Genomic DNA, 22,912 nt, shown 5'->3' with positions numbered 1-22,912 from the left:
TGGATGCTTTGTTAAGCCACTCTAGGGTATCCTGTAAGCTAATTCTGCAGTACTTATTCTAGTCTTTAAAGGGCTCATCCTGAATTTTGCAGGCAGGACACTTCTCCAAAGCTCTGGAGCTTGCCTTTGCCACACAGCAGTTTGGGGCCCTACAGCTAATTGCTGAAGACCTGGATGAGAAATCAGACCCAGCTCTGCTAGCCCGCTGTTCTGATTTTTTTATTGAACACGCTCAGTATGAGAAGGCAATGGAATTGCTGCTAACAGCCAAAAAGGTAAGCTCCGTGGATGGACAGAGGAGCACGACAGGTATGTACATACATACACTGAGATTTATCTTTCTTTATTAATAACCAGCTATGTAAAGACATATTTGTTAGGCAAGTACAAGTCTATGGGGCATGATGACATGTATCCTAGGGTCCTGAAGGAGTCTGATGTAGTCACCAAGCCACTCTCCATCATATCTGAAAAGTCCTGGCCATCAGGTGAAGTCCCTGGTGACTGAAAAAAGGGAAACATCACTCCTCCCATTTTTAAAAAGCATTGAAAGGAGCACCCAGTGAACTACAGAGAGATGAGCCTCACCTCTGTGCCTGGGAAGATCATAGAAAAGATCCTACTGGAAACAGTACCAAGGCACAAATATGTTCTTTGTGAACAAAATGAGAAAGTATATACTTGAATATGAGTTGATGGTAGGGCACAACTCCTCAAATGTTCTACTTAGAGAAGCCACATCTGCTAACATTTGTGCCTTTGTATAGCTTATTGTTATGGGTTACACCACAAACAACATGAAGTATCACGGTAGCGCTTGCAACAGCTCCTTGCTTTCTTACTTCCCTTAGTACCAAGAAGCTCTGCAACTTTGCCTGAAGCAGAACCTGACCATCACAGAGGAAATGGCTGAGAGGATGACAGTGTCTAAGGACTCCAAGGACCTCTCTGAGGAGTCCCGGAGAGAGCTACTGGAACAAATTGCTGATTGCTGCATGAGACAAGGCAATTACCACTTGGCAACCAAGAAATACACACAAGCAGGAAACAAGTTAAAGGTCAGTTTGGATAGGCAGAAAAAAGCTGGGGAGGCTGAGCCTCTTACCTTTATAAGGTTTTGCAACAAGAGTGGTTTGCAAAGTAAATCCTGAGACAATTTTCATAGAGTAGGCTATCCAGATGAGGCTTCCTAGCCATTTTAGTAGAGCCTGTGTTTGTATTCACAATATTTTTCCCTTTTTGTCGTCCCACCCTTCTTGCATTGCTAGGCTATGAGGGCACTGATGAAATCTGGAGACACAGAGAAAATCATCTTTTTTGCGGGAGTCTCCAGACAGAGAGAGATTTACATCATGGCAGCCAACTACCTACAATCACTGGATTGGCGTAAAGACCCAGAGATTATGAAGAACATCATTAGCTTCTATACCAAAGGAAGGGCCCTTGACCTGTTGGCAGGATTCTATGATGCATGTGCTCAGGTACGTCCACCTTCTGTGATTCTTCAAGGTTTGTTCGGTTTGTTAGCTCTAGAGCGAGACACTCAGCTAATCTGTCTTCCTGCAGGTAGAAATCGATGAGTATCAGAATTATGAGAAAGCACAAGGAGCTCTTACAGAAGCATGTAAGTGCCTTTCAAAAGCAAAAACTAGAAGCCCTCTGGAACAGGAAAGCAAACTAACACATTTGCAAAGCAAGATGGCCCTGATCAAACGATTCCTCCATGCTCGGAGGTAAGCTGCGGTATTCAGAGCATGTAGACTAATGACAAAAATATCATACAAGAAGACGACATTCACAGTTCAGTAAATAATTTGGCGAAGACTTGCTTCTGTATATTTTTATAGCAGGGAAACACCTGTAATTTTAAAAGGGCTGTTGGCATTCAAGACCAAAGAGTAACCTGAAATATGAGTAACTATGCTCTTTCACTAGAGTTTACTCTGAGGATCCCAAAGAAGCAATCAGACAATGTGAACAACTTCTAGCTGAGCAAGATCTTGACAATGCCATCCGTCAGGGTGATGTCTTGGGATTTCTGATTGGACATTACTTACAGGTGGAGGAATTCCATGTGGTAAGTTAATTCTTAGAGCCTGAATTTTATATAGACCAGTGCAGCTTGGTATAAGCGCTTAACTCATATGGGAAGACATTCTACAGTAGAGCCTCCTTTACAGGAGCTAAACGGCTTGGCAGGGTGTCGTATGCTTAAGGAACTATCTTCAAATTATTATTACTTGGGACTGAAAAGAAAGCTCAGAGAACATGGAGCATAAATAATGCTGGATTCTTAAATACTTCCCATTACTAGAGATAAGAACAGAAAGGTCTGGGTGCATTGTCTCAGCAGTTGCACTGGGCTTCATTTGTCACCTGGCCAAACAAAAAAAGAAACTTATAAAATTATAGTAATTTGAGGAAATAGTAACTCACTTTGTTGATGGCAAATTGTCTGTGTCAGGCAGTGCCAGTCAGCAGTGCCTGTAGCCAAAAGGGCCTGCCGTGTCCCGAAGTGCATCAGGCACAGCATTACCAGGCAGTCGAGGGCAGTGATTTCAGTTTAAAACCATTCCTCCTTGTCCTGTCATTATCTGACAGCAAAAAGTTGCTGTCCATCTTTTTATAAGCCCCCTTTAACTATTGAAAAGCTGCAATGAGGTCTCCCTGGAGCCTTCTCTTCTCCAGGCTGAACACCCCCAGATCTCTCAGCTATTCTTTTTGTAAGAGAGGTGCTCCAGCCCTCTAATCAACGTTGTGGCCCTCCTCTGGCCCCACTCTGAGCCTTGTGGGTCCCTTCCAACCTGGAATATTCTATGACATGCACCAGGGTTTGGACTAAAACATAGTCTGCTGTTATTAGGGAACAGAAGGATGCCAGCTGCTAGTTTCTCCAGCTGTACTGATTAACCTTACTTATAAGGTGTTGTTTTGACAGTGCTTCAGCTAGCAGGAGAATGTAAAACCAGCCTTTGAGACCCATTCTTTTTTATACCAAAGAAGCTAGAATTGACAAGCCCCTATGCAAAGGCTTCATGGTATCAAATGCTGTAGTGTCCTGACCTAGTGTTAGCTCCTTTCCACCAGTGAACTCCATCAGTTCAAGAGCTCATCAGCCAAGCACTCAAGGCAGATGCTTTTCACACTTTTGTTGGAATTTGTAGAAGCAGTACACCCCTCCCGCCTGTAACAGTAATTTGTGTTTTTCTTTAGGCGTACCAGTATCTGGAAGAGATGCGGAAGAGAATTCCATGCACAAACCTGACTTACTATGTCAATCAGCAGACCATCGAGGCAGTTCACAGAGGAGTAGGCATTCCCATAAACCAAAGCCTGGTTCCAGAGCAAAGTCACCACAGCAGTATGGAGACCAAGGAAGTGGAAGAAGAGGTGGCTGATGAAGTGGAGGATCCCTGATAATTTGTACTTACCAAAGACAAATGTTGACTTTAACACTAACACTAGGTCATTTATTCTGTCCTCATTAGGGGTCGTACCAGTCAACCCACTGCTGCAGAAAGACTTTTTGGTTATTACCAAGAAATTTATTTTTTTCTGCTTGACTGTACAAGCATCATTACTGAAATTATGTATCATTTCAAACACTACATACAAAGAGCTGGGTATATATATAGCCTGTTCTGAATCTAGTTTTAGTATTTTAATAAACCTGAAGGGGAAAAAAAAAAGGAAAAAGAGAGAGAGAGAGAGAGAGCTGTGTATTGTAACTGCAGTCTTGTTCAAGTCCAGAAAACAGCTGAGGTAAGAATTCCTGAGCTGACAATTTTCAAGTACAGCTTTGGTCTGCTAAGGTGCTAACATACTTATCTTTCCTTAGAAGGCAGAACTTCTGAAAACAAACAATCTCCGTCCTGCTTGGCTAGGAGCTTGGTCAAAAGTCAAACTACTCCCATACTGCAGAAGGGAGGGAGACTTCCCCACCTCAAAGCTTTATTTAAAATATAGGGCCGTGCAGACTAGGGCTTTTGAGATCAAAATCTGGACCTTAGTTACACTTTAATACAACCTTCTTTCTGTACTAATATTATATCAAAAGAATTCTCGCTTTGTAACTCCAGTACAGCTCTAACTCAAACCTTTAATGTTTAGCACATTTTTTCAGTTCACTGCAGCTATTCCATGCTTACATCTCAGCTGCTGCAGTGTCATTGCTGACACCATCCTACCCTGTGCTTCAAACAGCAGACCTCTAACTATTCCACCAAACGCTGCCAGAAGACATGGGAGCTTTTTTTTATAGGTATGTCACAGCCCTGGGAGGTAAGTGGCTGTTTCCAGCCCTCCTGTTTTTCTGACAAGAAGTCAGCTATGAGATCTTCCCTGTATTTTTAGCAGAGGACTCAAACCTGCCAAGGTTATAAATAGCTGGGGGTGGGGGCTGGGGGAGGTGTGGAGAGGATGGCAGTGCTAGCCTACCTTCCTGCATCTGTACACGCCGTACCGGATAGCAGTAGCTCACTAAATTGGCCTCCACTACAAAGTCCAGATGTCAAGTCAGGTTCGCTGGCGTACAGCTCTGCACCCTTCCCCCTTCTTCCTCTTCTCCAGCCAGGTGACAGTCGAAGAGGCCCCAGCAGTGCCTACATACATCCAGCTGGCAAGAGTACGAGGTAAAGTCATTTCTGTTACCCTTCAGCTAGGAAGGGACAGTTTTGTTGAGTTTCTTTTTCAGGTTCTCCATTAGTAGCAAGTTCTGCAAGGCCAGCCTCCTGCAGTCCCCATCTGGATCTTTTTCCACCACATCTGTAAAAGAAGAAGCCACTGTAAGTTAGAAAATAGGTGGAAAAAACGGACTTTTACCTAACATGTCTGTACCGTTTCAGTCACCATCACAGAACAGCACTAAATGAAACATCAAAAGAAACATCCTCCACGGCAGAATTTATATTTGTGCCCTTGAGCTATTCTACAGCTGACCTGCTAGCATGAATGTAGCTTACAATTAGAAATCAACTTATTCAAAACCCTGATGTCTCCATGCTGCCAGTTCCTACAGCCTAAACAACCGCTCAGTGCTCCCTCCTGAAACCCGTGGTCACAGCACACTTGACTGGAGGAAAGAAAGCAGCAGGCCCTGAGGTTCAACACATTTTCAGTTGCGCTAGTCTTCTGATAAACGAGTCAATCTCTTACACTTTCTGCAGCATGTAAGGGAGGGGAGTAAGCTGCTTCAAGCAGCTGTTATTTCAGGGGCCCTTACTAGGCCTGCAAAGTAAAAACCAGGATGCACGCAGGATGTCTGAGCAGGGGGAGCCTGGAAGAGCTGAGCGCCTGTGTAAGGATATCCTGTACGCACAAGCAGCGCGCTCAGAGCCCGGCACTGTCAGCCCAAACACATGACTCATTCAGATTGAGTAGAGCTATTTATAAACTCCTGGAGAGCTTCATTATGGTGTTTCCAAACTCCCTCTACAGAAGCAAAACCAGGAAGGCTACAAGACAGGTTACTACAAGCTTGTAAGCTAAGAGCCTGCTGTTGGCACTGCTTCTAACTGCATGAGTACAGACCTTGAATTGCTGCCACCGCAAGGGAGGCACTGGGCACTAGAATACATTTAGGTTCTTCCATAAAAGAAACTTACCCATGACAGCACTTTCAAGGGGTGGGGAATTCCCTCAATTCCTCAGCAGCTGCCTTTGAAGGAACTGTTTCCTAGAAATGCTTAGGTGTTCCCCTCCTCCCCGCCCAGGAACAGTTAGGCTGCTCAGTTGTAGGTAGCTTCTCTCTACAGCTGAAATGTCCCAAAGCAGCCACTAAGAGGACTACTGTGACAGCACCCGAACCTTCTTACACCATTCTGCAAACACTTTCTAAAGGGAAACAGTTCTAGGTCCAGCCCCAAGTCTGAAGAGCAGGAACAGTTATTCCTGCTATGAACTACAGCAATCTGCACAGGCTGGGAGGTAATTACAAGCGGGAGCAGAGGTAGAGATTTCTGCCACATGCAGCATGGAGAACATTTTCCAGTCCCTCTTTGTGTGTTAGCCATAGGAGAAACGTACAAGCTCTAAGCTGAAGCCCGAAGCCGTGACGTCTCCCAGCTGTTAGGCAGAGTAGTGGAAGGCTTGCATGCTTGACAGCTCGTCATTTTTCCCTGCTATAACAGCAGACCTAATACATGTTGCTTCTTTCAAATCTTGTCTGGAACAGCAAGTCTGCTAGCTCAAAACCGTGACTCAGTCACAAAAGCAGGTCTCTAACAACTGACCTCAGCTGCTGGAGCAGCAAGAGCCCAGTACCTCCCTGTGATAGTGTTTTACCAACAATCTTACAACAAACAGCAAAGCCACAGCCCAAAAAGTTGTTTCAGGAAGCAGCTCTAGAAGGATACATAGGTTTTAAAATACACTTCAATCGTATCTGACCAGATGCGCAGCCAAGTGCATTCTTTACCGTTTCTGAATCTCCCTTTCCCTAGTATGCACACACCTCTGAGTTTATTCATTTCCACCAGGATCCATCACGCAATTTTCATGCAACAGCACCACATTAAAAAATGATTACGCTTCCTACAGGCATCAGAGATGCTGCTAGCTCTGTCCTCCTTCTTCCAAAAGTAACCCATTAAAAGCAGGCTACACCGACCCTCGTTCAGAAGAGGTGGTCATAACCTTCCTCAAAAGTCTTTGCTTGCTAATAGTAGTGGTTAGCAACAAAGACAAACAGATGCTTCAGAGCACACTGCGTGTCATGGGAAAAGTAAAGTTTTTGGCCCCACAAGGCAGCTCTCTTCCTCTTAAAGGACACAGAGCTCCACAACGTGCAAGGATCAGAGGCCGCCTGTGTCAGTGTTGCTTCCTGCCTGCTCCCTGGGGGAAGCCAACTCACCAAGAGTGAGAATGGTGAAGGAAACCAACCCGGGGAGTCACATGAAGGCCACTCAGAATACAGCGGAGGCTTCAGAGGCACAAAGCACACAGCATTATTCCCCCTTGTGCTTGCAGCACACTGCCAGACGCAATCACAAGTATGTGCAGCCCCAGCTTAGCACAACCCATAAAAACTGCAGCCTGCACACAGCGCATCTTACATCAATACAAACCAAATCATTTGCTCTCTTTCATAGGTTGTTCATCAGCAATAGGATGTTCAGAGATGGTGCCATGCTCTTCTTCCTTTTGTTATTAGCACTAAGGAAACCCACCTTCTGCGCACATAGCTTAAAACAAGTCTTGTCTGTTACTGCCAGTCAGAGTCACTGCCTGGACGTAACAGGCATGGTTTGGGCTGGCACACAGTTAATTTTCTTCACAGAGGCTCACACAATGCTGTGTATTGCTTTTTCTTATTTTAAATAAAAACAGTGGTGATACCACACTGATGGTTTAGATGTTGCAGAACAGCGCTTACGAGAGCCACAGACTTTTCTGGTTTTTATGCTGCCCTGCCAGCAAGTAGGCTGGGGGCACACCAGAAGCTGGGATTCTCTCCCCTGTCCCACCTGGGAAGAGTGAGCGAGCGGTGGTGCGGTGCTGAGCTGCCTGCCAGGACTAACCCGCAACAAACATGTAATATGACTGTGTGTGCTGCAGCTTCAGGAGGGGAGTGGTTGGAGGCTTAGAAAGAGAAAGGGAGCACACAGTATATTTTGGGATATTTGCTTGGCAACTGTTTCAAACTTTGAGGACAGTCACACTTCGAAATGCCATAAGCATCTCTCAGCTTATACTTTAGGTACCTCTGCAATGTGTCTACAGCACAGAGCATGGTCTGGTATTTGTCCTAGACTTACGACCGAGCAATAAATATGTTTATCATGCAAGTCTGAGGAGCACAGCACAAGGACGTTACTGCTACAGTCACAATTTTAAAGAGATGTTGCATGCAAACTGCAGCACTAGCCAGAAAAACATTGGCATACACCACCACATCTTACCTCCCAGCCAGGACTGAGTCTCCAAAAGCTCTTCTGTCATGTTGTTTAGAAGATGCTCCGCAGGGACACTGAGCAGCACGGAAGAGATACAGGATAAAAGACCCTGACGCACATACCTGTTGGAGAAGGACCGAACTAGTTAAAACCTGCAGCTTCTTGCTCTACCTTGATTTACTTATTCCTCACCTCCAGGGTTCTCCAGCTCCCACTATTTCTTATTACAACTATTGCCATGTTCCTACTGACTAGGAGTGTAACCATGCACCAGCTAGCACAGCACTCACATACAGAGCCCCTGCCGTGCTGTGTCTCAGGGAGCCCAGCATAACTCAGGGACCTGCAATAGTGCAAGGTTAAAGCAGAAGTTGGATGTTTACAGCGTTTTAGCTACGTCTTAATTTCTTTCCAAGTCGCATGCAGGAATTGAATCTAAAGTTTTCTTTCTAAAGCTTCCTCAGCTGAAATAGCTGAAAACATCACAAGAATAGTTGAAGGAAAAATCTGTCACACTTTTTACAGGTAATGACTGTACCTCAACACCAGAAGACATTAGCTAAGTTCCTATGTTGGTCTGACATTAAAGCAATGCTTTCATTACACGCTCTTGCAATACTCAGCCACAAGAACACAAAACCAGAGGTAAGCATAAAGAAGAATAGATTAAATCATTGACATTCTCAGCCAGCTGCTAGTCTTGGACAAGGAGAGGTGGTGGCTGGATGCTTACTCACAGGGGATCTTTGAGAACAAAAGCATAAAACTACAACTCACGAGTCAGTGTGGAAACGCAGAGCCCAAACAAACTCCATCAGTGCCTTTCCCATTGCAGTAACTGCCTGTAAAACAGGATTATGACACAAGCACTGAATACCTTCACATTCACACCACCCTCAAGAACCAGGCCTTGACGTATACTGCTGTAACCCTAACATCAAGGTTACAACCAGCTATTTTATAGATGAGGAAACTGAAGCAGTGAATAGTAAAGATATGTCCAACTTCCCACAGAAGTTGGATGAAAAACTATCAGAAGCAGCAGAAGAAAGTGCAGGGATGTCTAAATCCCGTATCTCCTTTCTGACCATCTTTTTCAGCCCTTTTAGGGACTTCTCAGCACATGACTCAAACTTACTGCCAGTCTAAGTGTAGCAGGCCCCAGAATGCACCCCCAAGCTCCCAGGCTAGAAGTCAGTCCTGCTACCTGAAAGCTCATTCAGCCCTTCTTACCACAGTGTTGACAGCCAGGTACATCAGGACTGCTAATGTGTGGACCAGTCTTCCTAGGACAAAGTGATCTTCCCCCAGGAGATCAAAAGTTGATAAAGGCCTGCAAGCACAAAATAAACAGTCCCGCGGCAGTGACAGGGCTGAACAGTGCGTCTTTGGAATGGTCAGGGTGGCTGTGCAGAGCAAACTGTCTCATACAAGTCTGAATCCCTAAAAAAAAGTTACACAGAGTCATTCCCAGTTCAACATGGGCCACAGCTGCTTGCTCCCACACCACTAACATCCTCTACAGCAGGGATCACATGCCCTACCAACAGGCTAGCTTTACGTGGAAGCAACTGCATGCAAAAGCTAGCACTGCTGCCATACTACAAACAAACCATTCAGACAGATATTACAAGAATCTGGATTCTTACGGCATCAGTTACTGATTCTTCCCTAGGTAAACTTGAGAGTAAAATGTGTCCTGTGCACTGTAACACAGTCAGAAGGATCAATCCATGTGACAAGATAAAACCTGAGGCAGGTAACTTCTATTAAAGACTACAATCTGAGTGCTGTGGCTTTGTGTGAACTCCCCAAGGTCAGCCAAAATGCTGTTTGGTACTGCCAAATTCATCCCCCTACGTACCTGCCGACAGGTTATGCTTAGTAGCATATATTCACTTACTGCAGGGTCTCACATATTCCTGGCCAAGAAAACTTCATAGGCTAAGTCCGAGAGCACAAAATCGTCCTCTCTAAGCTTGATCAATGAGCCAGGCATCAGCATGGTGTCACAGGACCCCCACACAGCTTCTGGGCTTTACTCTGCTGCTCTCAGACAAGCAGAAAGGTTCACTCTTGCTGTTGCCAAACCCACATCCCAAGGTGTTCACTCACCTGTCAAAGTTCTGGAGCAATGGAAAAAAGAAGTGTCCAGCAACAGAATTGAATTCATTTGGGCCAGAAGCCACTTGCACTTGAGATGGACCCTGTCCAAGAGAAAAATGAAGTATCCACCATTCTGTTCTACACTCATCCACTGCAGCCAACCACTGCTTACTTGTACCCCTATGACTGCTAGTTTCCAGACCAGTCACCTCCCTTCCCACTTAGGATCCTCTCACACATCTAAATGTTTCAGTACAATGTATCTCAGTACTGCTGGGTTACATATTAAAACCAAGAACATTCAAGGTGTAGAGTTTGAGAAAGCAAGTCCCCTAGGACAAACTACAGGGGAGTTAAGGGACCCGTGAAACTGGCATCAGTTCATCTCCCTGAAAAAGAGAAGCCTGAGACAGTCCAGTCTGAAGGAGGATGCCCTGGGATCTGTGAGTGCAGTTAACAGCTCCCTGCAGTGGCCAGACAAGCTCAGAACAGGCACAGAGCAGACACAGCCATCCCTCAATGTGAGACAAGGAGTTCAAGGTCTATTTTCCTTTTCCTCCTGGGAAAGGATTATGGGATTTGGTACTTCCCATGGAAAAAAAAAAAGGCAAGACATTAAAGTGAAACTGACATTTTAAGTTACCCAGTCTTGCCTCTGGATTGAGCCCAATTTCACAGGTATTTTGCTCTTTCCAGACAGAGCTACAGCAAGTCATACTGTCCTTATTTTTGCTGTATTTGACATAAGTTGGTTTCTGCCCTGGTCTCACCTTCGCAAACCTCCTAGTCTTGCTTTTGATCCTCTCATCAACTATTTTTCTCCAGTCGTTAGAGCTGTCACTTCCAGGAAGGAGCTGGACACAAGGCTTTTCGACATGCTTGATCTTCCCATGCACTTTGGGAAAGGACAGTTCCCGAGCTGCCAAAACCAATACCTAGAGGAAAAAAAAGGGATGTTCTGTTAAAAGGGGATAATCCCTGTACTAGGCAACAACAACAGCTAACCTGCAGCCAAACCAGTCAGAATAGCAAGGCAGAAAGGCACAACAGTTCTAGAATTAAGAAAGCAGGGTGAGTGCCTGAACCCAGTCAGCTGACTCCGAGGTATTCGGTCAACAGCTCAGTCACTCAACTCTGACACAGAACAGGGGCTCCTTTTTCAGACACGGTAAGTGAAGTGATGTGGAAGGAGCCACAGGCAGACTGCTGTCTTTCAGAAAGTGAAGAGATCACAGATTGATGACACGTTAGGAAACAGCAGCAGCTGTTAGGCAGCAGACCATCACACGCTTTGCATTCTGTGGGCAAGGACTGCTGTCTGAGTGTAGCAGGGTTAAGAACAAGAGGGGAATGCCAGGCATAAATACCAACATAACAGATTCCCATGCCTGCGCTTCCTCCTCACCTGTTCCTACAAGGAATAAAGGTTAACACCTTTACATCTTAGGGACACTACACTGGTGCAACAAAGCCACAATGAAAATGAGAAGCAAGGAGATGAGCACTTACATCAAGAATATCCATGCGCTGACGCAGACTGTAGTTCAGGGAATAGAACTGGGAGGTCAAGTACTGTGCTACCTGCACAGAAAGATCAAGGAGCGGTGAACACAAACCCAGTAAACAGCCTTTCCACTAATTCTAAAAATTCTAAATTCTCCATTTCAGGCAAAGTCCTGCTTCCTGTTAGTTAACAACAAGCCTCTAAGAGAGGGGAAGAGAAACACTGTATGAACAGGGGAAATTCAGACATTTCCACTTCTAGATTCTCCCAAAGAAAGTAAACAACAAAAGGCATTTTGCGATTCTTCTCTCCCTCCTATGCAGAGGCATCCAAACGTTATGGCAGATGATTACAAACAGCGGTCAAATCTTTTAGAAACTGTGTGCCTTGGTTTCATTCTATGTGAAGCAATCTCCCTTCAGCGCAACAAGTCCTTTTCTAAATTGCCTTGCCTGGTATATGGTTTACCCATATACCAAATCTCTCCCAGTCTGCTACAGCTCTTGACTTTTTCTTTCCTGTTGTTTGCCATCCATTGCAGATTCTTCAGTATACAGCCCATCTCTGTGTAAATGCTGTCAGACATCCGCCAGCTGATCTACCACACTCTGATAGCTGCTTCTACAAAGATAAGAGACTTCACCTGCTTAAATTTTTCCCTGTGCCTCAATTGAAAAAGGGAAGAAGTAAGAGAGACTAACAGGTATTGGATCCACGGTTAAAACAGCTACTTGGGCCCTCTGACGGAGCTCTGCAAAGCCTTCGATGCAGGTCTTCTCCTCCAGATGCAATAGTATTTTTGCCAACTCGACACTAACCTGCTCAAAATAAGAAAAAAAAAAAAGCAATTGAGTCACTGCAGGTGTTTTCTTTCTCATAGGATTTACAGAGCAGAGTTCACTTTCCATTTCTAATGCTTAAGTAAAGAAAATGAGGGAACAGAATACAGGCAACAACATGCCGCCTTTCACACGAGGGAGAGAAAAGATATTAAGATAAATGCCATCAAGACAGATTTCTCAAAACACGTTATCAATCCTCTAAGCTGATTTCTCTGTCCACACTCACGTTTCACTTTGGCTTTTTGGACAAATGGTAAACATCATAAGATAGGAAAGCCTATTACTGAAATTTGTGGGTTAAAGGGCACTGTAGCACAGGCAACGTCCATCCAGTCCCTTACCATATTACAGCCCTTCCCTCTCTTAGCTGGCCGAGGCACCTATCACTGGCACTACAAATCCCATCTTCAGCTGTTCGCTAACAGGTAGTGGTGAGCAATCAAACCAGTCCTAAGTTCCTCTCACAAAAGCTTTTTGCCTTGATCAGTACAAACCACCTACTCCCTCAGGAAGTACACTTCTACAAGCAAATAGGGAAGTCCATTTGATTTTATCCCCCCTTTTGTTGGGAAATAACAATCAATTCAATTTCAATTCAATATCAATGACATACAAAATTAAAATCACTTTGCGGGATTCGTGCTCCCCTGTAAATTTCCTTTCTGAAGTTTTTTCTGCTCAGCACAAGGCATGGAGCTTGCTCTGCTGCCTCGAGTTACTGCTAAGTTCTACTTGCAAATGCACTTCATTTTCAGTGCTGGAGCTGCTAAATGCCATGCTGCTGCCAGCACAATCGCCTGCTTCTTTGCTCCTTTGTGCTCTCTAGCCTAGCAAACTACTTACGGAGCAACTGTTTCCTTCTATTTCCCTTCCCAAGTTGAAAGCTCTAAATTCAGGTACACACAGCTCTGCTGGCTGCTCTGTTGGCAAAGTTAGTCTCCTCACAAGGGCAAAAGGATAATCTGCCCACCAGTAACCGTTAGCTCAGACTACTTCACCTCTCTTGTTGCTGCCGGATTCTTTCGAACCAAGCTCTCAAGAGCCTTGACTGTAGCTTCCCATTTGTCTGTATCTTCAGATCCTGTCAGGACTGAAAGACAAGAGAAACAAAAACTATTCATAGAATTGTTCTGCTTGGGTGTATACCCCAACTTCCTTCTGACAGTATTCTGTCTTTTTATAGGAAAGCATCATTGACCCTGCACAGGAGCAGCATTAGGAACTACAGAAGTTACTCGGAAGTGATGGTTTAGCACTTGAGTCCAGATAAGTGAAATACTACAAATTGAGTATTTCAATTCGTTGAGTAATTCTGACCTTCTTCAAATTAGCTCAGAACAAAAATAAACCTAAAGAGACCACTCTCCCCAAAACAGTAAGAAGCAGATGAAAACTCGGCCCACGATCTCCTACCTTCAATACAGTCTCGAATATACACTGGAGCCTTAGTCTTCTTTAGTTCTTTGTCCTCTGACATGTCATAAGGAGTAAGATCATCATCACTGTAAAAGAAATAAAGGCAGGAGTTAGTTTATGGGGTACAGCTGTTCTCCTTCCCTCAGCTATCCACACAGAACGTAAAGCAGCAGCACAGGCACTACTGTAACACCGCCACTCTTGGATAATACAGCAGCACTGCTGAAGCTGAGACTAAAAGAGTTCCCTAGGGAGTTCTATGAATTGCTCTGAATCCCAGTGAAAGAGCAGTTCTGCAACCAGATCTGGAACTGGCTCTCTTGGTCAAGTGCAGAAGTAGTCAGGTGACACAGAGGCAAGAAGCCAATTCTTAAGATTTCTTTATGTATTGGTAAAGTGATAGGACAAGACAGGCCCGCTAACTAAGTGGGCGGATACATTGATAATTCCAGAAAAAAAAGTATACTAAGTCAGTCAAATGGAATAAATATAATGATTGCACACGACAACGGCTTTGCTCCAGTTACTGATTAACAGATTTGCATGCAGTTTCCTGCACAACATCCTACCCAGCTGAACAAGGCCTGCTCCCTCATTCTGGTCAGAAAGCACAAGATCGCCGAGGTAAGCAGCTACCAATAGCTCCCTTCTCTCCCAGTCTTCCCTTAAGAACCTACCACTCCCTTTCCCATTTCCTATCAGCTTCTTGTCCCCACACCTGTCAAGCTCAGCATCCGACTCCTCATCGGACACCACGTGGGTCGCTGCTGTAGGGGATTTTCCGTTACTTTCCGATGCCAGTGGCAGCGCAGCATCTGCTTTCTCATTCCTGCTACGGGCAACAAGAAGCATTAAAACCAGTAAGATTAACAGTCCGTATTCACAAGCAAAAAGCCACCCATACCACCAACCCTCGCTGTCTCAGTAGAATGGCAGATACTTATTTCTACTGCAGTCTCCCACCTAGCTTGGTCTTCATAAAGAACAAAGTCCTGGGAGGCAGAATGGGATGACAGGAGAATCAGAATCCCATAACAGAAAAGCAACAGATAACAAAAATTAAGTTAGCTAGCTTGCTGCATTCTCCCTGTACTGACTTGTGTCTAGGACCGCTAAGGAAAGTCCCATCTGTGATAACTGGATCACGCTGGTCTGCAGAGTATTCAAAGCTACGAATGGAACTGAACAAATGGGGAAGAAGCATCTTTAACCATTCCTAATGGGATTAATTTAATAATAAAAAAAATTTCTCTGTTCCTATATTTGTGGATATTTTTGTGGATTTTTGTACGTCCTTACACCTCTCTACTTCTCAAAGGCTGTCTCAAACAGCTGTCTATGCTGATTACACCCCTAAAATGGGAGCAATAAATCTGTATTTCACCAGAGTGCTGGACAGCTTCATCTGCTATTAAGCGTTTCATTCATCTGTTGATACAAATAAGTGCTTCAAGCACCTCAGCCGATGCCAGGGAAGTTAATAGCACCACAGAACCAGTCTTTACGCTGACGGATACGCTAGATTTTTGTTACTGATGAGTGGGTGGGGGGTGGCTGCGTGTGACCCAAACATCAAAAGACTCCCCAGATGTGACCAGAAAGGCCCGTTCAGTTCTACTCAGGGGAACGTAAGACCCCTAGGAACCGCAGCACGGTTTCGCCATGCGTGGCTATCAAACAGGCAGTCCTAATATATGCTACCATTTCAATTATGAATTTCAAATAATTATACTGCATTATAAGAATAAGGTGCATTATAATGCTTTATGAAAATACAAGGAATGACTAAATAGATGAGGCCTCTTCAGTCTGGAAGAGACAAGTGAGGGAAGATACCATAGACAAAGTCACAAGGAGCAGAAAAAAGGTAAAAATGGAACAATGCATCTTTTCCGGATGTAGACTCTGCAAATAATCAACGTCGGGGCTGGGTGGGTGGGTGGGGAATCTAACTTGCCAAGTTCCCCAATATGGTTTTTTTTTGGTATTTGCTCTTTAAAAGACATGGAAATGAAGAGTAGCAATATCTTACTTGTCATCTGGGAGGCTTGGGACAGCACAGATCGATGGAGCCTGCACCAGAAGGGACTTCAGCTCTCTTGCTTCATCATCTTCTTCGTACTAGACATTCAGAATAACCGTTACTTTAAGATTGCAAGCATGACCAGCACTCAACATTTGACCCTTATCGGGGTACAAATGAGGACTGAATCAGAACAGACAACACACACCAATCCTATTTGTTTCAATCGCTGTCCAGCCAGCAGTAATCTAAGAAAGATGCTGTATGGCGATTGTACCATATGTAATCTTCACCCCTATATTTAATGGTAGTACTTGGTCAGCCCTTGTCTGAATCTTATTTACAATCTTCAAAACATTTAATAACTGGCTCTGCAACACGATGGATGATGCAGATTTTTAAAGAAAGGATGCAGTTTTCATCACATAATTCTTACAAACTCTACTACTAACAGCACAGCAAAAGTCCCCATGTTTATCTTGAAAATCTCAACTCAGAGATGTTCCTACCATTGCAGGGACTGCATGTTCACCCCTGGTCTAGGTGTGAAGTTCCCTCTTCACTTCCATAGATCAGAATCTCATGCAATGATAAATCTCTAGCACTCCATTATTAATTAACAGTTTGCCCTAAACTTTGCCATCAGCATACACCCCTAAGGCCACTCTCACACATCCATTTGTTTTCTATGCAACTGTTTTTTGTGAGCAGACACCCTGTTGCTGCCTCTCTTTATTTCCAGGTAGTGTTAGAACTCACTGTAATGCCCCAGATCACCCGCTTTAAAGCTCGTATTTCCTCCATGCCTTGCACACCAAAGAAAAAATTCCTTATAGCCCTCACCTGAAACTTCAGCACAGGCCCATCGGTGTTTATTTTTGAACTAATGCTCTCTGCCACAATCATTCCCAGACGCCGGATCTGTGGCAGGCTGCTATCCAAGTGACATTTCACACCTTCCATCATGCTTGTAAGAAGTTCTGAAAAAATAAATAGCACATGACACAAAGTCAGAAAAAAACCATGCATCTTCACGCCAGTTCCATAAGAGGGCAACATTAGCCACCCACCACACAACAATGGGTAGAAACCTAAAAAGGGCCTACGCAAGCAGGACTTCTCTGCGATGGCAGTGTTTCCCTTCAGCACCAATATTGGAAAAACATGCTTTTTCACGGGCTGGAAAGTCAACAAAACATTACAAGTATATTCTAAATTTGGAATATTTACTTTTTCACTGAAACATAAAACAAAAAGGATGGCAAAACAAGTCAATCTTTAGCTCGTTTTTAGAGTTTTGAAGCCACGTAAGTGTAATACCATACTATGAGGAAACTGCAAGCTCCGACCAGCACAATACCATTAGGAAATAACCTGTCACTTTCCTAAAGCAGAATTAGCTCTAGAGCAAAAGAGACAAAACAGGTCTTCTAAATCAACCCTCCAACAATTAAAAAAAGAACCACACACACAGAAGTAACTCTAGAAACTGGACAGATATTTTTCTTGGAACGGAAATTGAAATTTCAGACCAGGACTCTTTAAACCAGGACCTTTCAGAGAAGGACCACTCCTTTTTGTTAATTCTGAACCTGTCTTAATGTCATTTGACAGCTCCTAGTTCTTGCTCTGGGAAACAAGTAAACACTCTCTTTATTCACTCATCGGATCCACTTCTCCCCCTAGCAGTGCACACCTGCAGCCCAGAAGGAGAACTGCATCCTGGGCTGCATCACCAGAGCAGCGGCCGGCAGGTCGAGGGAGGTGACTGTGCCCCTCTGCTCTGCCCTCGTGAGGCCCCACCTGGAGAGCTGCACCCAGGGCTGGAGCCCCCAGCACTGCAAGGATTAGATCTGTCAGAATGGGTCCAGAGGAGGGCCACGAAGATGCTCAGAGGGCTGGAGCACCTCTCCTCTGGGGACAGGCTGAGAGCTGGGGCTGTTCAACCCCTAGAAGAAAAGGCTGCAGGGTGACCTTATTGCAGCTTTTCAATACTTAAAGGGGGCTTTATAAAAAACATGAAGGGCATATTTTTGCTCAGTCAGAAAATGACAGGACAAGGAGGAACGGTTTAAAACTAAAAGAGGGTAGGTTTAGATTAGAGGTTAAGAGGAGATTCTTCAGAGGGTGCTGAGGCACTGGCACAGGCTGCCCAGAGAGGCTGTGGGTGCCCCATCCCCAGAGGTGTTCAAGGCCAGGTTGGACGGGGCCCTGGGCGACCTGACCTAGTGGGAGGTGTCCCTGCCCATGGCAGGGGGGTGAAACTGGATGAGCTTTCAGGTCCTTTCCAACCCAAGCCATTCTGTGACTCCACTCCGCTATGCACGCTGTAACTCCAGGACAGTCCCTGCCTGTAACTCACCATCCCTACCCACCTAGCCACTAATCCCACCACGGGCAGCAGCACGACGCAGAGGACAGAGCCTAACCAAGCAGCTCTTTATTCTCGGTGTACTCCCCACCCTCACCTCTGGAGCCTTATTCATGCTCCAGGAGCGAGACTATAAATTGGAAGTCAAATCACCCAATTCCTCTAACCAATCCCAGAGGCAATCCTGCTTTTCCTGTGACAAAACATACAGATCCCTAACTCCGCTGTTTAGGTAAGAGCCATAGTTCAAAGATATCAGCCTTCGCTTCCATGATTCACAGCTACGTACTTGGAGTTATATTGTACATGTACTAAAGAAAAAGGACTCCAGCAGGATGCACAGTTTGCCAAAATGAAACTGGGACAACTTTGATAGCCTACACATCAAAACCAGATCTTTTTCTACTCAACAGTCAGTTTTTCCGTGAAGCACATCTATGCCCCGCTTCTCCTGCCACCTCACCTTGTCTGCAGCTCTCTATTTCAGGCTCCTTCAGGTGCGAAAGGCAGATAAGGATGGCCTTGCTAATATATTCCTGCTGCTCAGCCGGGGAGTGTTTCACAGCACTGCTACTGCTCCAGGTCTCCAAGAGTTCTTGCAGCACCTGAATCAGAGCGTAAACAACTTTGTTTGCCCAAATTGGCTTGAAACGGATCTTTTCCATACATAATTTCCTTTATGAAGGAACACTCTAGCTTTCATACAGCCCATGAAATGTATTATGATGGTCCTTTGGTTTTCATGCTTTCACAGTGCAATTACTCTCCCTGCCAGTGGAGCTAACTTGGTATTTCAGGGCCCAGAATGATATTATGCTTGGCCAACTAAGAAGCCCATACCACCTCCCTTTAATGCCTTGTTAAAATAATGCTTTTTGCTTAAAAGCGGTAAGTATGTCTGTTTCTCATAATAATATGCATTGTTTTGCATACCATTTATCAAAAACCAGTATGCTGTTTACACAATGCTTTTAGTCCCACCTTCGAAGTCTAAATAGCTGCCGGGACTCACAGATTTTAGAACCTTTGACCGGTGGGAAAAAATATATTAAAAAAATCACCATTACAGATCTGTAGCAATTTCCAGAGGTAACAACTTCCTAGAAGTTCCATTAAACTGCTGACTTGGAGAGGGAAAAGATCTGCATCCCTGCTGAGGCAAAGGTAGATAAAAAAGATTCCAAAGCATCAGCCATTCTGCACAGACTGCTCTCAGTCAACTTCAGCACTTTCTGCCATCTGCCACACAGGCAGGGGACGAAGGAGAAAGCTGAGAAGGACAGGGCATGTGAGGCCCTTGTAGGAATCCAGGTGTCATTAGTTTTGCTGCTGGGAAGGCAATTTGCCAATTAAATATGAAAAACTAACAGCAGAGTGCAGAAAGTCCTTGCCCAGTCCATCACAATTCATCTGTTTTGCACCAGTCAGTGCGGCAGGGCTTCCTTCACTCTCACGAACAGGAGCAGAAGTGACTTAGAGAAGCACCCTAATCCTCCACCACACAGACACCCACTCGGATCAGCATTTTTTCCAGCAGATACATCACCAGAAACATGACTTAACCTTACTTTGATCAATAAGGCACGCCGAAGACTGTCCAGGGACAGGTAGCCGAGGAGATTCTGTAGCACAGCAGTCTGTAAAGCAAGACCCGCGGCTTTCATTTACTGGGAACAAAGCTGTCATCCTGCAATGCCGAACGGTTTTGTTTACTATGTTAAACTTTTACGTGTGAGGGATTGGTTGACAACATTCAGAGACTGAAAAGTACGCAAATTAAAAAAAAAAAAAAGTGCAACACATGAAATTGCTGATGAAACATGGAAAACCAAGAGCGGAATCAGTATTTGTACCATCAAGAGCAGACAAACACAGCACAGAAACAGTCTAGAGAATGTGCCTCAAAACCACCAGATCAGCGCTTTGGGAAAGGCAGGCGTTCAACGCAGTGCTCACCGTGTAGCCATACTGCAAGAGGAGGAACTTCTGCGTCACAACAAACTGAGCTTGCTTGTTTTTCACAACCAGGTTCCCCAGCAGCCTAGACAAGACATCTGCCCTGGCAAGACAAAACAACAGCAAAACGTTAGGAAGCCCTGGAATTACTGTCACGCTCTCTCCAATCCTATGGAATTCTGTCAGCAGCTTATTGCAAAGAAGTCAAAAGCTAAGAATCCCTAAAACACCTTTAAACATTAAGAGCCAGTCTGTGGTTCCAAATAATGGAACCACATGGAGTTTTTTTTACTCCATGTCACAGCCCAGACCTTTACAGAATAGCGCAGGTTCTACCCGAGGGGGAACAATCAGTCTGCTCCTTTAACCCTACGCACACACACACATGCCAGCATCTTTCAGAAACGGCCTCCGCAAGTATTTGTGAGAAGGCTCCAGCCTTTGCTCGGGATCAGGGAAGAAAACAGAGTTCTTACCCTGGTGCTCTCTGAACAAAGCCAAGGACCACCGCCTCCATCCAGCGCTCTGGCACACACTCGACCAGTCGCCAGCAAATCCTTTGCCAGATGCAGTCCGACTTGGTGAGATCCGCGAGGCGGGGCACCAGAACGCTCAGAATTTCTTCTGAAGTAGAAGAGGAAACGAGAGGTAAATACACGGACAGGATGGACAGAACCGGCGCGATGGCGCTCAGCGTCAGCCTGCCTATTTAAAGATCCTTACAGGTGGAGAAATACAACACACGGTTTGCGATTCTAAATCCCTCCTGTGGTAAGAACTAACCTAAGGCCTAAGAAACTCGTAGGTATTCCTCATCAGAGTAAACAGACAGAAAATCTCTCCTTCCCCCTCCCCACCCTCCGGGCCCTGTTAACTCTTACTGTGGCCTCAAAGTCGCAGCGGGCCCGACTGAAGGCTAGTCACGTAAGGTGAGTGTTACACACGGGGAGGGATTTCTGCTGGTGTTCCCAATAGGCTCTCAGGCCGCTGGATGAGAAGTGCTAGAAGGTCATTTCATAATTGTGCCCCAAACGGGGGACAAGAAGACGAGTAACCTCAACAATTTTTTAGAGCCAAGCAGACCGCACTCACGCGAGCTGATAAAAAAGCATCAACAGCTATCAGATACGTAGCTGAGTAACCTCAGGAAGCAGAGAGCAGCCTACCTCCTAAAGGGCCAGGATTGCCTCGTCAGTCTCCGACTCCCTCCGGTGATCACTGTCATAGTCACACCTCCTCACTAACACAGCAAACCAGGCTTTCCCTCTCCCCCAGATACTACTGTAAAGCACTCACTTTGTCTCCCGTGAACGCAGACCTTCCCCAGAACTTGAGAAACAAATGATATTGAGCAATCCGAGCCACCTGGGATAAAACAGACACAAACATAACATCACCACCACCAGCAGCATCCAGAGCAGACACACTTCTACAGGTGCCTAAAAACATGGCTTAATTTCTTTCTCTTGAGGCACGCTCTCTCCTCCCTCCACCACTCGCCTTCAAGAACAAAAAGTCCACAGAATTATCTGTACACAGGTGGAGTGAGAAGCCTGAAGCAGTTCAGTCCCACTTTAACACACCGGTAACAAAACCACGGGTTCGTTCAGCACTGTTAGGCTGGCTACACCTGCAGGCTTACTTCCACACAATTAACTGAGCACAGACCACAGCTAAACTCTAGCAACGGATGCAGACATTTAACAGCTCACAGAACCGCAGCTTTCATCAGGATTTTAAACGGCCTCGGCCACCTTTCTCATTCCTTGTATCTTTTATGTGCAAGGAACCTCAGCCTGGAAGACGGACGCGGGGCTCTGCAACGCCCATTATCTGCATTTCAAGCACCAGCACGGGGGTCCGCGCACGAAGCACGCCTGAGGAAGACGTGCCTCCGTGGCACAGCCCTCCCGCAGCCGTACCTCTCAGGGAAGCGGAGATCTCGTGCAGCACCTCGACAATGGCAGCGCCCAGGAGAGGGAAGTAGTTCTGCGGGAAGAACACCGCGGGGTTCCTCCCCCGCAGGCTGTTGCTCACGCGGTCGGGCAGCGCCACGACCCCGGCGAGCAGCGCGTCCTGGAGCTCCGCCGGGCCGCCCCGCGCCTGCTGCTGGCAGACCTCCCACATCAGGGCCGCCAGGCGGCCCTCCCGCACGAACCGCTCCAGCACCTCCACGATCGGCTGCAGCCGACGGCCGGCACTGGGGAAAGACAACGGCCGTGAGCCGCGGCGGTTCCGAAATAATATATAAAAAACCAAACACGCGGGGTGCCGTGCCCAGCGCGGCCGCCCCGGCCCCGCTCGCAGCCCGGCGCCCCCCTCAGCAGGGCCGTGTCACGGCCAGACCCTCTCGCCCTCCCTGCCCCCGGGGGCTCCTCCGCCAGCACGGGCGGGGCGGGGCGGGGCAGGCCCGGCCGCCCCCTCCCCTCCCGCCCCGTCCCCCCCCCCGTCCCCGCACTGACCGCGGGGCCGCCCCCGGGGGCTCCCCGAGGGCGCCGAGCAGGGCGCTGAGCGCGAGGCCGGGCGGCCCCTCCACGAAGCAGCTCCGCCAGGGCCCGGCCGGCTCCTCGGGCCCCTCCGCCGCCGCCGCCGCCAGGCTCCGCAGCAAGGCCCCGAAGCGCTCCCGCTGCCGCCGCCCGAGGGCGGCCGGGCCCCCCGCCGCCGCCAGCCCGTCCCGCAGGGCGCCCAACGCCGCCGCCCCGGGCGCGGGCCCGGCCAGGGCCTCCCGCAGGGCGCTCTCCACGGCCGTCGCCATGGCGGCGCCCCGCGCCTCGCTTCCGGCCGCCGCTCGGCGGCAGCCAA

The 22,912-nt window shown here is 46.5% G+C and overlaps 2 protein-coding genes across 8 annotated transcripts in view; one reads left to right on the top strand and one right to left on the bottom strand.

The window, feature by feature from the left end:
- The window catches only part of IFT140 (intraflagellar transport 140), a 76,975-nt gene extending 73,277 nt beyond the window's left edge, over nt 1-3,698 (top strand). For all 5 annotated transcript variants that reach the window (XM_083800041.1, XM_083800040.1, XM_083800043.1 and 2 more), the window contains 6 exons: nt 93-275; nt 852-1,058; nt 1,269-1,481; nt 1,567-1,733; nt 1,936-2,077; nt 3,214-3,698. In XM_083800041.1, coding sequence (XP_083656167.1) covers nt 93-275; nt 852-1,058; nt 1,269-1,481; nt 1,567-1,733; nt 1,936-2,077; nt 3,214-3,417 — 1,116 coding nt within the window. In that variant the 3' untranslated portion in view covers nt 3,418-3,698. The remainder of the gene's footprint in view (nt 1-92; nt 276-851; nt 1,059-1,268; nt 1,482-1,566; nt 1,734-1,935; nt 2,078-3,213) is intronic.
- TELO2 (telomere maintenance 2) lies at nt 3,524-22,880 on the bottom strand. Of its 3 annotated transcripts, none has more exons than XM_083800045.1 (20): nt 22,573-22,880; nt 22,033-22,310; nt 21,407-21,475; nt 20,587-20,734; nt 20,111-20,213; nt 19,723-19,791; nt 18,618-18,759; nt 16,627-16,763; nt 15,793-15,881; nt 14,479-14,592; nt 13,758-13,846; nt 13,343-13,434; nt 12,204-12,320; nt 11,508-11,579; nt 10,769-10,933; nt 10,008-10,099; nt 9,126-9,225; nt 8,670-8,734; nt 7,899-8,014; nt 3,524-4,764 (listed from the first exon to the last, which is right to left on the bottom strand). In XM_083800045.1, the coding sequence occupies exons 1-20, from the start codon at nt 22,863-22,865 to the stop codon at nt 4,658-4,660; spliced, it is 2,457 nt and encodes an 818-aa protein (XP_083656171.1). In that variant the 5' UTR covers nt 22,866-22,880; the 3' UTR covers nt 3,524-4,657. The 3 variants fall into 3 exon arrangements, with proteins under 3 accessions (XP_083656171.1, XP_083656172.1, XP_083656173.1); XM_083800046.1 differs by having other exon boundaries at nt 14,479-14,589; XM_083800047.1 differs by lacking the exons at nt 3,524-4,764; nt 7,899-8,014; nt 8,670-8,734 and having other exon boundaries at nt 9,201-9,335.
- Nucleotides 22,881-22,912: the final 32 nt, after the last annotated feature.

This window comes from Anser anser, assembly GCF_964211835.1.
Source record: "Anser anser genome assembly, chromosome: 15".
Classification (NCBI taxonomy): domain Eukaryota; kingdom Metazoa; phylum Chordata; class Aves; order Anseriformes; family Anatidae; genus Anser; species Anser anser.
The sequence above is the reverse complement of the archived record's forward strand: the minus strand, read 5'-3'. Positions and strand labels throughout refer to the sequence as shown.